Source organism: Haliotis rubra, unplaced genomic scaffold (assembly GCF_003918875.1).
Source record: "Haliotis rubra isolate DU_JTF1 unplaced genomic scaffold, ASM391887v1 Scf136, whole genome shotgun sequence".
Classification (NCBI taxonomy): domain Eukaryota; kingdom Metazoa; phylum Mollusca; class Gastropoda; order Lepetellida; family Haliotidae; genus Haliotis; species Haliotis rubra.
The window spans coordinates 220,967-235,705 of record NW_025765292.1 but is presented as its reverse complement, the minus strand read 5'-3'; the positions used below and the strand labels follow the sequence as shown (position 1 = coordinate 235,705).

The 14,739-nt window shown below is 42.2% G+C and overlaps 1 protein-coding gene across 1 annotated transcript; it reads right to left on the bottom strand.

Moving 5' to 3' along the window:
* Window positions 1–3,335: 3,335 nt before the first annotated feature.
* Window positions 3,336–13,275, bottom strand: LOC124268106 (arrestin domain-containing protein 2-like). The gene is made up of 7 exons (XM_046703125.1): window positions 12,923–13,275; window positions 8,249–8,395; window positions 7,620–7,843; window positions 6,588–6,767; window positions 5,814–5,993; window positions 4,739–5,015; window positions 3,336–4,276 (listed from the first exon to the last, which is right to left on the bottom strand). Exons 1-7 carry the CDS (start codon window positions 13,038–13,040, stop codon window positions 3,903–3,905), a joined length of 1,500 nt encoding a protein of 499 aa, XP_046559081.1. The 5' UTR covers window positions 13,041–13,275; the 3' UTR covers window positions 3,336–3,902.
* Between the last annotated feature and the right edge of the window lie 1,464 nt (window positions 13,276–14,739).

The following is a 14,739-nucleotide window of genomic DNA, read 5'->3' as shown; positions in this document are numbered from 1 at the left end:
GCATGCGTACACATTTGTGAACGGTAACTCTTAACATCACAAATGCACGCCGCTAAAAACTTCGATTATTTGAAGCATTCGTAATATACTTTCAAAAGCGATTCCGGATTTATTTATTTCTGACTTGCATTCGTCTTCCTGTTTCCTAACCACCAAAATCTTTTATTTTTGTTATATTTATTCATCATTTATTTTTGTCGCTCATTGATCTCATAGTGATAATAGATACACTATATATTGTAACATATGTTTGGGATTTCACTTTCTTAAATGGCATTGTGTAATCACACTATAGATTGTTGTAATAGTTATTATTCATATCGAATAAAGAGAGATCTGAGTAAATTCAATGGTAAAGTAATGCTTGATGCCCGTCACACTTGAGGTGTCGCCATCGTGAGACAAGGGGTCCGTGGAACACAACGAAGGAAGGGTGGTCATCCTCCTTTCACAGTGGTTTGTGTCCAATTAAAGAAAACAAGTACTCTTTATAGTTATGTATGGGCAGGGAGACTATATAACGTTGTAGATTATCCCTGGTATATGGTACACTATGTGCGATGGGGGTTGTGACGTCGCTCACAACACGAAACTGTGGTAACAAACAGGTTCATTTTATAAAACAGAATGGAGATATGAAATACTGCCTGGCATTAGAGAATACCTACCCATATTTGATAGCGTCAAGATATCATGTATACAAAAAATGGTTACTCTTTTACTCTGTTGTTGTTGTTGTGGATGGTGAAGTATTTGATACGGAAGTATTGTAGTTGTAGTTGTTGTGGATGGTGAAGTATTTGATACGGGTTTTGTAGTTGTGTTGTGGATGGTGAAGTATTTGATACGGGTATTGTAGTTGTGTTTTGGATGGTGAAGTATTTGATGCGGGTTTTGTAGTTGTATGTGGATGGTGAAGTATTTGATGCGGGTATTGTAGTTGTGTTTTGGATGGTGAAGTATTTGATACGGGTATTGTAGTTGTGTTTGTGGATGGTGAAGCATTTGATGCGGAATTATAGTTGTATTGTGTTGTGTGGATGGTGAAGTATTTGATGCGGGTATTGTAGTTGTGTTTTGGATGGCGAATGGATGGTGAAGCATTTGGATGGTGAAGTATTACGGGTATTGTAGTTGTGTTGTGGATGGTGAAGTATTTGATACGGGTATTGTAGTTGTTGTGTTGTGGATATTTGTGTAAGTGTTGTGATGGTGAAGTATTGATGGTTGTGTTGTGGATGGTGAAGTATTTGATACAGGTATTGTAGTTGTGTTGTGGATGGTGAAGTATTTGATACGGTATTGTAGTTGTGTTGTGGATGGTGAAGCATTTGATACGGTATTGTAGTTGTTGTTGTTGTGTTGTGGATGGTGAAGCATTTGATATATGGAGAGCATGTGATATTGTGGTTTGTGGTGGTGAATTGATGGTTGTAGGTGTTGTGGATGGTGAAGCATTTGATACGGGTATTGTAGTTGTGTTGTGGATGGTGAAGTATGTGATACGGGGTATTGTAGTTGTGTTGTTGATGGTGAATTGTGTTGTGGATGGTGAAGCATGTGATACGGGTATTGTAGTTTGTTGTTGTGGGTGGTGGTGATAAGTATTGTAGAATTGTGTTGTGGATGGATGGTGAAGCATGTGATACGGGTATTGTAGTTGTGTTGTGGATGGTGAAGCATTTGTGAAGCATGGATGCGGGTGATACGGATATTGTAGTTGTGTTGTGGATGGTGAAGTATTTGATACGGGTATTGTAGTTGTGTTGTGGATGGTGAAGTGATTTGATTTGGTATTATAGTTGTGTTGTGGATGGTGAAGGCAGGTATTGTTGTAGTTGTGTTGTGGATGGTGAAGTATTGATGTATTGTATTAGTTGTGTTGTGGATGGTGAAGTATTGATACGGGTATTGTAGTTGTGTTGTGGATGGTGAAGCATTTGATACGGGTATTGTAGTTGTGTTGTGGATGGTGAAGCATTTGATACGGGTATTGTAGTTGTGTTGTGGATGGTGAAGTATGTGATACGGGTATTGTAGTTGTGTTGTGGATGGTGAAGTATTTGATACGGGTATTGTAGTTGTGTTGTGGATGGTGAAGTATGTGATACGGGTATTGTAGTTGTGTTGTGGATGGTGAAGTATTTGATACGGGTATTGTAGTTGTGTTGTAGGTATTGATGGTGAAGTATTTGATACGGGTATTGTAGTTGTGTTGTGGATGGTGAAGCATGTGATACGGGTATTGTAGTTGTGTTGTGGATGGTGAAGTATTTGATACGGGTATTGTAGTTGTGTTGTGGATGGTGAAGTATTTGATACGGGTATCGTGGTTGTGTTTCGGATGTTAATTCCGCAGTGTTTCGGCGACCGTTTTCTGCCTTGTAACCTCTTCAATTGTATAGGTTACTTTACCTGTCAGTTTCCACTGGATAATCAGAAATGTACCGAAACGTGAGAGTAAAAAACAGAGAGCTACTTTATTAACATTGTTTAATGTCAAAGAATACAACGTATATATAGATATACATCTATACAAGCACAAGTATGAAGAAGTATATGAACCAACTGCCTTTGTAAATACAGCAAGAACAGAAACTATGAATCACAAATTTCAGAAGCATATCCAAATTGCATAAGCAGGTTCTGCCACGGTGATAGGAGCAGGTGTGTCATTAACTAGTAGATGGATAGTGTTTTATTCACACTTGCCGTCATCTCACATTAACATTACAGAACTTTGTCAGAAATGGGATCGGTGGGGGTAGCCTAGTGGTTAAAGCGTTTGCTCGACCCGGGTTCGATTTCCCACATGGGTACACTGTGTGGAGCCCATTTCAGGTGCCCCCAGCCGTGATATTGCTGGAATATTGCTAATAGCTAAAACTAACCCATTCAGTGCAGCGATTTCCCACTGAGCCTCAAACATCAAAGCAGTGGGTAGTATATTGCCATTTATATGTGCTCTCACGCTGGAACCAGAAAATCCAACTATTTTACTGGAATTAATTTAATTGAATTTGGGGCAGGCTGAATGGTGGACAGAATGAGTAGCGCCCCACGCACTCGAGGGTAACGGCCACACCTGACCACAGGATACGCATACATGTTAGAACTGGTCTTCAGTAACCCATGCTTGGCGACTATAAGGATGATTATGTTTACATTAAGTTTTAATCGATTGCATGCGATGGCAGCGTAGCGATCGGCAAGGCAGTCGGGTGGGGTGTACCGAAGTGTCCGGCCTTGTCATAATGTATTATATTGTGACGCATTTCGAGTCGGGGGTCATCTCAAAGTTTTGTATACATTTTATAAAATCTCTAATCCTCGCAAACACACGAGGGCCTGTGCACCATATAGCTGGAATATTGCTTTAACTTGTTGAGTACCTCCCCGGTTGTAAGTCAGCTTGCAATACATAGTGAGACAAAGGGACAAGGTAAGCTTGGTGCACATGGTCTGGGCCGCTATGATGCATTCTAATTGTGTTGAGGCTCTTAAAAATAGTTTTGTTGTTGTTGTTTTTTGTTGTTGTTGTAAATAACACTGTTTCGACAGAATCCAACATGGCTTGTCATTGTGGAAGAACAAACAAGTCTACATTAACATTTGAGGTCAAAATGTCAAGTACGGGAGTTGGGGTGGGGTGGTGTTGGTGCGGGTTTGTTTTCGTTACATGTTTGGTTATCCATAATCAGTAGCTTATAACATATAAATGCAGATCGACAACTGTGCAAATATCCTGCACGGGACTGACCTTCATTTTTATACGTCAACAGAGTACCAGGTCATCGGTATATGACCGTTAAGATTGTTGACTGGATATTGTTTTCTTCCTCAGTTGCTTAACATCGTTACCATGCAACAGGCCACATTGGCAATGAACATATATATCCACTCTATAGTATCTCGTCGTCATCTGTGTTTAGTTCATGCAAAGTAGTGTCGAAGCGCACGGTCATGTTTGTGTCTTGTATAGAATTTAGCTTAACCTTCACTTCACTTTCTGAAGTTCCAGAACCATTAGGATGTTCTCGTTCCGGTGTTGCGCTGTTTTCAGTGACAACGTTTGTGTTGACACTGACGTCTGTCTCGTCCCTCACTATCACCTGGTCACGTGGTGGATCACAAGCCTGCTGCTTCATCCGGGCCACAAGCTGCTTCCAGTTGTAGAACGTATACTGAGGCGTGAACGCATCTCCCGACGTCGCTACATCGTCGTCATCTAGCTTGCTACTTTTGATGTGGGCGCATTTGGCATACACAGGCGGTGCTGCATTGTCAAATAGAACATAAAACTTCATTTTAAAAACTTTTGAAAACTTTAAGTTTCAACATTGTTCTACGACCTGCTTAAAAAACACACGCTGTTAATAAAATATGACCTTTTACAAATTACAAATTTGAAATTCACTATAAAATGAGAAAGACAAGCATATTGTTTCCACTTCACAGTGCACGATCTGATCATGTGTGTGAGGTCACCTTATCTTACCTACTCGATCAACGTTCCTTTTCACGTGACCTACAAGGCTTGAACAGGACATATGTAGGTCGCGCATGACCACCACTGCAAGGTCGTGTGTTCCAATCCCCAAATCTACCCGAATGTGACTCTTTATCGGAAATACACCTGAACTCTTGGATTTGTACCTAGCCCCCCGCGTTTCTCTCTCATTCATTTATCACTGTCATTTATGAACATGTGCATCCTTGACCTGAACAGGTGTCTTACGCATTGCTATGCTGGCGATGCCGGACGTTGTTGCTGGCACAGTAAGAGAACCTGGGCTCTGAATGGGCGTGGCTGCCGACCCCGACGTGCCGTTGCATGGAAATGGCGTCGCACCCGGTGAGGGAAGATTGGTTTGCTCGAGGTCACCTGTTAGGTTGAATAATCCTTCTCCACCTAGCATCCGGGCCACCACGTGACGTAGTGGGATTGTGCCGATGAGTATCTCGTCGTGGAACTCGATGCTGTCACAGTTGCAGCCGTCAGGTGCTATTTTCAACTACGGAAGGAAAAGATTGGGTGAGTGAGTGAGTTTAGTTTAGTTTTACGCCGCACTCAGCTATATCCCAGCTATATGGCGGCGGTCTGTAAATAATCTAGGCTGGACCAGACAATCTAGTGATCATCAGCATGAACATCAATCTACGCAACTGGGATACGATGACATGTGCCAACCAAGTCAGTGCCTAATACGACCAGCGAAGGTTGGTGGAGACCGATTATGACCCTGAATCCTCACTGAGTTTACCACTACAACATCAACCCTTCCTACACGTACAAACCTACCAGTACCAGCCCTCCCCTACGATCTCTATGGGGAGGCTCGGTCAGGATAGTTCCCCCAGACGGGCGGAAGAGAAACACAAAGTGGAATCAGGACTTTAGACATTGTATTATCGTCCTCAGAAGGCGAAAATACTCGTTGATTCTGCTTTCAGTCCTGGTTTGCCAGCTCGAATCATTGACAGTCCGTCGCAGTGTAACTCTGCTGACAAACAGCATTTACTGACACTACTACTACAACTACAACTACTACTACTGCTACTAGTACTACTTATTCTTCTTCTACTACTACTATTCAATGCTCATGATGTCAATCACTGGATTGTATGGTACAGACTCGACTATTTACAGATCGCCGTCATACAGCCGGACTATACTCTACTGTCGCTTTCAAGACCACTGTCACACCTGCCACGTCATTGTGTCAGTCCTAATCCTTCCATGTTAGTATATCAGTTTTGCAACACCACAGCCATCCTACAGCTCTGACATGTTACTCTACACATGTTCGTACCCTGACAATGTAGTCCACGTCGATGATGTTGCAGCCCATGAGATGTGAGGGTGGTGTAGGCGGGATATCTACCGTGGTCTTCAGCACCCCCGAGCTATTAGGGGATACGGGGTCCATGTCGAACCTGTCCAGTTCCTCCTCCTGCTTCTTGGAGTCATCATGGGCGAAATACGTCGTCACCTAGCAACACGCAGCTCATGTACAGTACACTGAAACGCCATTTGTCAGACCCCGCTATCAGGCCCCGATTTCTCGAAACAAACTTGTTTTTACTCAAATCTCAACCTGAGTTTGACAATTTGAAACAGCTGAATTTTTAACTCATGCATTTTTAAAATAAAAAAACCCAAACAACTTATTAATCTATCCACCAAACTCAAATAGTACACTATGTTTGAATTTTAATATCCATTTCAATGCATTCTGGGAAATGCATTTTCCTGCGTTTTCTCAAATTTGAGTAAAAACTTTAACTTAAGTCAAAACTCAGGTTTAGGTTTGTTTCGAGAAATCAAGTCCTGGTGAGCTCCTTAAGGATTGAAAGATCTTCGCCAATATAAAACACACACACACACACACACACACACACACACACACACACACACACACACACACACACACACACACACACACACACACACATCTATGACATCTATGTCATCGTAGTTTTAGGATACTGATGATGCTTGATGGAACTACACATGGAGACGATACAACACTATGAATCGGACGTCCACGCACACTATAAACCATACAGGTGGTCATACTACCCACCATTTTGAACTTGACCTCGGACAGGAGTCTGCTGTTCGACTTGTTCTTCACCTCCACCATGATAGGGATCTCCTCTCCGGGGACGAACCCGCGGCGGTCGATGTGGTAGTTTAGTGAGAAGTAGCCGGCTTTACAGCACCCGCAACACACGGTCTGTTCAGCAGAGTGCATGATGGGCTCCTGCAAGTTGGCAGATAATGTGGTCATCATAAAAACTGGCTTCCTCAGGTCAAGCAATAGCCTCTTAGAAATTGCATCATGCTCCTTTGCAGAATACTGTGATGTCATCGATTCCCATGACGCCAGTATCAAATGACATCATTATTATCTCTGACATTGAACTGAGCTGTTTAGCTTGACCTTTTACATTGCTAACAGACTACAGTTTACAAATTGGAATTAAACCTTTATCCACTTGTGTTCATGCATTAGGGACTGCAACACGGTTTTAAGGTTATTTTTCTACTCGATGTTGTGTAATAAATATTCAGGTAATCCAACTGCATGATTTTATGCGATCGTGTCGGGAGTCGCGTAGCCATATCTCTTAACACGAAGGTCTACACACGTTCTTGGTCAATTCTTAGTGTGAGTCCAACCTATAGAGATAATAAGTATGCCCTAAATATAGAACCGGAAATCTCTCTTCACTGGTTAACGTCATGTTATTACATATCATCAACACATTACTAGAGTTAGAATCCCTGAATAGCAGCTTGGGTCCATGAGCGGTTTCATACCAGAAACGGAAGTAGTACCTAGACGCGTCTCTGTGGACAAGCTCAGCCATTTCGCGAACTCCAGGTGTTTACTGATTATCAGTGATCCATCCATATATCTGTCAACACCTTAAGTTACGTGTAATTTGTTAATCAAGTTTATTCTTTAGTGTGGACGTTCTGTTTTTACATGGATTAAATTGGAGAATTTTATTAATCCTCGTGGATTACGACAATTAAGCATGAGTTGTTGGAGACCAATTCTAATGAGGAAAAGTATTGACGGAGAGTAACGGTAAACGTGTTTACTGACACTGGCGTGTGGGTCGTCGTTGAGGTCGTACATGCCGAGTACGGTGAAGAACATCTTGACGTTGTGGTCTCTTTTCCACGGCTTGTCTATTGTGGCCTTGACCTTGTAGTTGACGCAGCCATGGTCTCCCTCAAAGGAACATGGGAGGTTTTTAGGGAGGGGGACGCTGAACGGGAACTCATAATGCCCGGCAGGGAGGAATGCCGAGAAGTCCTTGTCAGAATCTGGAATAGACGAGTGACTGTATCCTGCCACACCACAAATGGGTACATGTGTCACGCTAATGTCTACAATATCCCAGCTAAATCTTTGAATTGAACGCAAGAACGTACATCGCTTCGGCTAATGATGTCTGTAATCTCTACTCACAGATGTACCTATAGCTTCAGATGTATCAGTTTATCATCCTCCCATCACTGACGTACCTATACAGTGATATATCTAAATTTATTTTCTTCTCATCACAGATATACCCACCCCGTGATATATTTAACTATGTTATGTATTAAATGTACGCATGTATTTATTATATGTATGCATGCATGTATGCTTTTGTCATCCGACCACAGTATCTAATGTTATATTTTGTCATTAACCCCGTGACCTAGTTTTATCATAGATGTGCCTACCTTCCCCCCATAGCAGCTTCCTCTCGTTGATGTAGATCTCCTCTGCGTTGAAGTGGACAACGACGGTCTTCTTACTGTCGTCGTCGTCCTGGTTGGCCGTCTCCTTCCAGTTGACCCCTGCCTTGCCTTGAAAGGTCACTCGTATCCCTGAATATAAGAACAAGAGGTATCTGTTTACTTTTGTACTACTATATTTGGTTCCTGAAATAATGTTTCTTACTGAAAGTTGTATGTCTAAAACAATACAAACATCCTAATGGATCCCGGAACAATGCTTTATTTCAGAGCCGAGGCAGTCTGGACTTTCCAAATAACTCAAGACCTCAAACGTTTTCTTCAAATTCCACCCTCGGTTCTGGCAGACAGCCGACTCCTACTGCTACGCGGACAAAACTAAATTGGCCATTCCTTCTGAGTAGCTGACACATCATTCTCTTCCCACAGAAGTTACTCAAGTCATATCTATCTTCCTGAGTACGTGGGAAGATATGACTTGAGTAACCCCTGTGGGAAGATATGACTTGAGTAACCTGTGTGGGAAGATATGATTTGAGTAACCTCTGTGGGAAGATATGACTTGAGTAACCTCTGTGGGAAGATATGACTTGAGTAACCTTTGTGGGAAGATATGACTTGAGTAACCTCTGTGGGAAGATATGACTTGAGTAACCTCTGTGGGAAGATATAACCTCTGTGGGAAGATATGACTTGAGTAACTGTGGGAAGATATGACTCTGTGGGAACTCTGTAGACCTCTGTGGGAAGATATGACTTGAGTAACCTCTGTGGGAAGATATGACTTGAGTAACCTCTGTGGGAAGATATGACTTGAGTAACCTCTGTAGGAAGATATGACTTGAGTAACCTCTGTGGGAAGATATGACTTGAGTAACCTCTGTGGGAAGATATGACTTGAGTAACCTCTGTGGTTACTCAAGTCAAGAAGATATGACTTGAGTAACCTCTGTGGGAAGATATGACTTGAGTAACCTCTGTGGGAAGATATGACTTGAGTAACCTCTGTGGGAAGATATGACTTGAGTAACCTCTGTGGGAAGATATGACTTGAGTAACCTCTGTGGGAAGATATGACTTGAGTAACCTCTGTGGGAAGATATGACTTGAGTAACCTCTGTTGGAAGATATGACTTGAGTAACCTCTGTGGGAAGATATGACTTGAGTAACCTCTGTGGGAAGATATGACTTGAGTAACCTCTGTGGGAAGATATGACTTGAGTAACCTCTGTGGGAAGATATGACTTGAGTAACCTCTGTGGGAAGATATGACTTGAGTAACCTCTGTGGGAAGATATGACTTGAGTAACCTCTGTGGGAAGATATGACTTGAGTAACCTCTGTGGGAAGATATGACTTGAGTAACCTCTGTGAGGAAGATATGACTTGAGTAACCTCTGTGGGAAGATATGACTTGAGTAACCTCTGTGGGAAGATATGACTTGAGTAACCTCTGTAGGAGTAACCTCTCTGTGGAAGATATGACTTGAGTAACCTCTGTGGGGAAGATATGACTTGAGTAACCTCTGTGGGAAGATATGACTTGAGTAACCTCTGTGGGAAGATATGACTTGAGTAACCTCTGTGGGAAGATATGACTTGAGTAACCTCTGTGTGGGAAGATATGACTTGAGTAACCTCTGTGGGAAGATATGACTTGAGTAACCTCTGTGGGAAGATATGACTTGAGTAACCTCTGTGGGAAGATATGACTTGAGTAACCTCTGTGGGAAGATATGATGAGTAACTTGAGTAACCTCTGTGGGAAGATATGACTTGAGTAACCTCTGTGGGAAGATATGACTTGAGTAACCTCTGTGGGAAGATATGACTTGAGTAACCTCTGTGGGAAGATATGACTTGAGTAACCTCTGTGGGAAGATATGACTTGAGTAACCTCTGTGGGAAGATATGACTTGAGTAACCTCTGTGGGAAGATATGACTTGAGTAACCTCTGTGGGAAGATATGACTTGAGTAACCTCTGTGGGAAGATATGACTTGAGTAACCTCTGTGGGAAGATATGACTTGAGTAACCTCTGTGGGAAGAGAATGCTGACACCTACGTGATGAGGAAACGATTGACGCGACGAAGAAAGTCTCTGTTCGTCAAGTTTACCAAAATATGTATATTTAAAACAACACACACAATACCGCTTTCCATTCGTTTCTTGATTTGCATCTTAACGCATGTGTTTCACAACTATGCGGTTACAACTCCCAAAAATTCGACAAAAATGTCGGGCCACAGCAAATGAGCTCAATATCCTGTCCGGGCTGAAACCTGGTCAAATCTCATTCCGCATGTAATTAACTTGTTAGAGAGAACGGTATCCCTCTCATCACTACGGAAAACATTCCAACAAATGTGACTCATTTCAGTTTATGTACAAGACCATTGGCGGATCCAGAGGGGGGTTCAGGGGGTTTCAAACCCCCCCACCCCCCACCCCCCTGAATATGACTTAAGATAACATTGAAGATTTTGTTTTGCGTTGGCGGAGCCAATAGGGGGTTCAGGAGGTTCGAAGCCCCTGACACCCCCACCCCCCCCCCTTTTAAAATTCCTGGATCCGCCCATGAAGACTGAGCGATTAACAAGAATTTGAGAAATTTAAGAAGTAGAACACCAAAGCCGATCTTCTTTAACCATAGAAATGTACTTTCTATTAACAATGTTTTAATTATATTTTATCTTACCTCCTTGTCAGAATGTTGATTGGCTTTCGTGATCTGGATAATACACTATATATCCCGAACAGAAGGGGAATACATTTCATGGCTCGAGAACACACCGCACATACCTGTTACGAAGCGGAAGTCGAGTCAACGAAAGTCACGTGACACATCATAGGTTTACCTCCGCTAAACAGATATTACTATATCAATTTTGACTTCGTTATTTTTTTACAATAGTAGATTCAGCAAGATAAATAGGTTGTAGCAGTATCAATCGGGGTATGTGTAGTTTTATGCGTTCCTCGTTTGGTTGTACAGGCCTACCATGGGCCCCTGGTCCCCTACTCGGTATAACACCTAACGTATAAAACCTGTTACACCCCTCGCGATACTGCTAGAACTTGTACTACCCGGGACGCTCATGGTAGTTAACTGTCGATCAATAAATGGTATTGCCAGAATCTGTCAAGAAGACATGTTTACATCGAACCGATTTTTACGGGAAAACGTGATATTGGCTGAATGCCCTATACCAGAGTAGTAGCGATTACGGCTTTGCTATCTGATGTAGTAAAACCTGGAGCATCGGACTATAAGAGGTTATCGCAGTAAAGGAAGAGTGATGAGAAGTCCAGTGAAGTACTGGTCCGGATCGCTGTACGTCAGAAGCCATAATCAAAGTGTGCATGCAAGGGTTAAACAGTGAACTAGATAAATATACGTGTCTATACAATTGTTGAATATCTTATTCATTCCCTGTTTTCTATTGAGTTGATCAGTGATAACGTTTATGAATTATTCTGCTTTATTGTCCACTGGTGCCTGTTGATATCGGTTCTTGCTGGGGAGCCATTAGTGTGCGGTAATGAGTGTGACAGAGTGGAGGTTTAATACCTTAACAGTGCTCTCCTGAGAATACGTAGGACAACATTGGCTGGACACGCAAACCAAAGAGTACTGACGTTAACAGGCTTGCAAATTTTCTAGTATTCTATAAATGATTCATGCTGGTTCGGGGGTGAATCTGTGGACTACTGCAGTTTGTTGAATACATAGCTATTGCTCTCTGATGATGCACCCATGGTTTTTGTTTTATATCCCAGTGATGCTATTCAAAGTAATCTATCAATGTATCACTATGATACTATCCAACTTAAAATAGAAAAGTTGTTTACGAATTAATGAACCGATGTGTGTTTCACGTTTTCAATTTAAGTTTAACCAGGCTTTGCCATTAGCTGGAGTCACCAGTTGACTTAAGTCCAGCTTTGATATTACTTTACAGGTTTGGCTCTCGGGAATGGCATTTAATGTACAAAGCTCAAGCTCCCGACCTACCGCATTTCTGTTAGCTTTGAAGAACCCTCGATCAGGTGGTATGTGTCTGTAACATCAGGTGGTATGTCTGTAACAACGCTTATTGTGGAGTAGCCCCCGCTGCTTCCGGACCTAGCTGAAGTCATGGTCCCAGCTTCTTATGCTACACAGACGTGCCATGCGTAGCGACTGGACCACATACATTGCAGCAACCATACAGTTTGATGAAGAAAACGTGGCCAGTATGATACAGACTATGGGTTTTACCTTATCTTGCCTTTCTGCAATAGCTGCTCCAAGTAATCATGTTCCACAAACCATTAATTTAGTATCTTAAAGTGATATATTTCTCATGCCCAGACAGACATTGAAATGTCACTAATTGATTGGATCATTAATTCTGTGACAGAAGAATATGATGTCTAGAGATGATGTGTCTTGTATCTATTATATTATAGTAATTTTTTCACTTTGCAGGTCCACTACGTTTTGCACTGAGCATCAAAGACATGAAGATGTGATAACGTGTTTATGATCATATAAGTAGTTTGTTTGAAACACCTTAATATAGACAGTTTAATGTTTTAGTTTATACACATGATATATGTACTTAAAACGTTAATACATCACTGTTGATATATTTACGCTGTTGAAACTCTTACCTCTCATTTTCATGGGCTCGCTAATGGTAACGACAACCATCCCCGACACCACTTCCCCCGACGTGTACACCGTCCTGGAGTTGTCAAGTCGTATACAGAAGTCCTGTAACTTGCCCATGATGCAGGTTGTGAACACAACGGTAACAAGAAGACGTGGAGAAGACGTCACAGTTTATCTACCATTACACACAAGGAAACCAATATAAGCACCATGCGCCAAACATGATGAACTGCTAATTCCGAGGTGTCTAAAGTACCAGATTAATTTTCATTGTTTGAACCCAATCATCAGTTCAGTCGATGAGAAGACAGTGACAAATTGCAGAAACATTGACATCATAAGCGTCAGAGGCAGCAACAGGTCCTGTTTACATGGAGTGCGATCCTGTTCCAGTGCATCAACTAAGAACAACAGATCACTTCAAAGTGTGCTTCTGTCCTCTATCCTCTACCAGCTTACAGAGCGACATCAACCACATCCCTTAGTTTCATGTAAAAGAATGGCACAAAACCAACGCAGTAAAACTATTCCAATTTACTGAAGCCATCAATATATTGTCGAAAACTCGACCGGTCCTCTGTAAAGCTCACAGACTCATCCCGTGGAAGTGCCCTGTCCACTAAAGCTCGCGGTACCGTGTAACTTCCAACGCCCGGTACTGATAGCTCAATCAGTTGCCTCTATAGTGATCTACAGATCCATCAGCTTCACACCGGCGGGAATTATAAATATGTTTACTTAAGTGAATCAATAACATCGCTTTTGTATCAGTTAGGGTAGCACGGATGCCAAGTAACAGCGCTATTGCTGACTCGTGCCGGGTACAGCGGAGTACAGTTTACTTCACGCCCTGCACAGGACGCATTTAATTCAGTTGCGGTCAGCTACCGATCCGCCGTGGTGAATGCGTGGGAACAGCTGATAAATGGATGCAATCATATCGAAAGTAGTTAATGACTGACAACAAGGGTTCATTGTTATACGGCGTGGGGTATCGTGGCTGATGGAGTATGTTGTACAGCAGCATGTCACAGCAAACTTGATAACGACGACAAAGATTCACTCAGACAGTTATCAAGACCAACATTTGTGTAAATCATGACGGTCTTTTCCCCCCAGACCATCAATGGCAGCAGTCAACTTCTAATGTTCAGAGGACCAGTGCAAATTGTGCAAATATCTGTACATTCTGCAAATTTCACTTCATCGTGAAATTAAAAACAACAGCACAAAACGCACGATGCCTCATAACGTAACACTAGTATTACATCTAGAGACATGTTTCTCACATGTTGTTGGGTAGTGTGCAATAATAACAGAAGATCATCATTAGTGTTTTGGCCTGAATGTGATCAATTTTAAACTTTGCCTTTGTTTCAAACACCCGACAACTCCATTACATTCCCCTGCGATGGCTGAGTCGGTTAGGCGGCTGACTTTGTGTGCTGGCGATTTAGTGCCTGACGGATGGGATTCAACCTAACAAAAGTACTAGAATCTGTACTTTACTGAGAAAGTGTAATCCCAAACAAATCTCCGATTATTCTTCTCTCTGCTCTCTCTCTCTCTCACAACAACAACAACAACAGCACAGATATACATAGGTGCTGTAATCTTGACAGTAACCCCCACTCTCATGACCTTCGACTACCGAGGTCTAAGACCTGCAAATGATTTCCTGGTTGAATGCATTTAACACCCTCTGTCCAGTCACACCACACATTAACCATTGCCTTGGCACTCATGCGTGTAATGTCTGGTATATTGAAAGTATCCAGCACCAACTAAGCGTATAAAGCGAGGGTTGAGTCAGGCA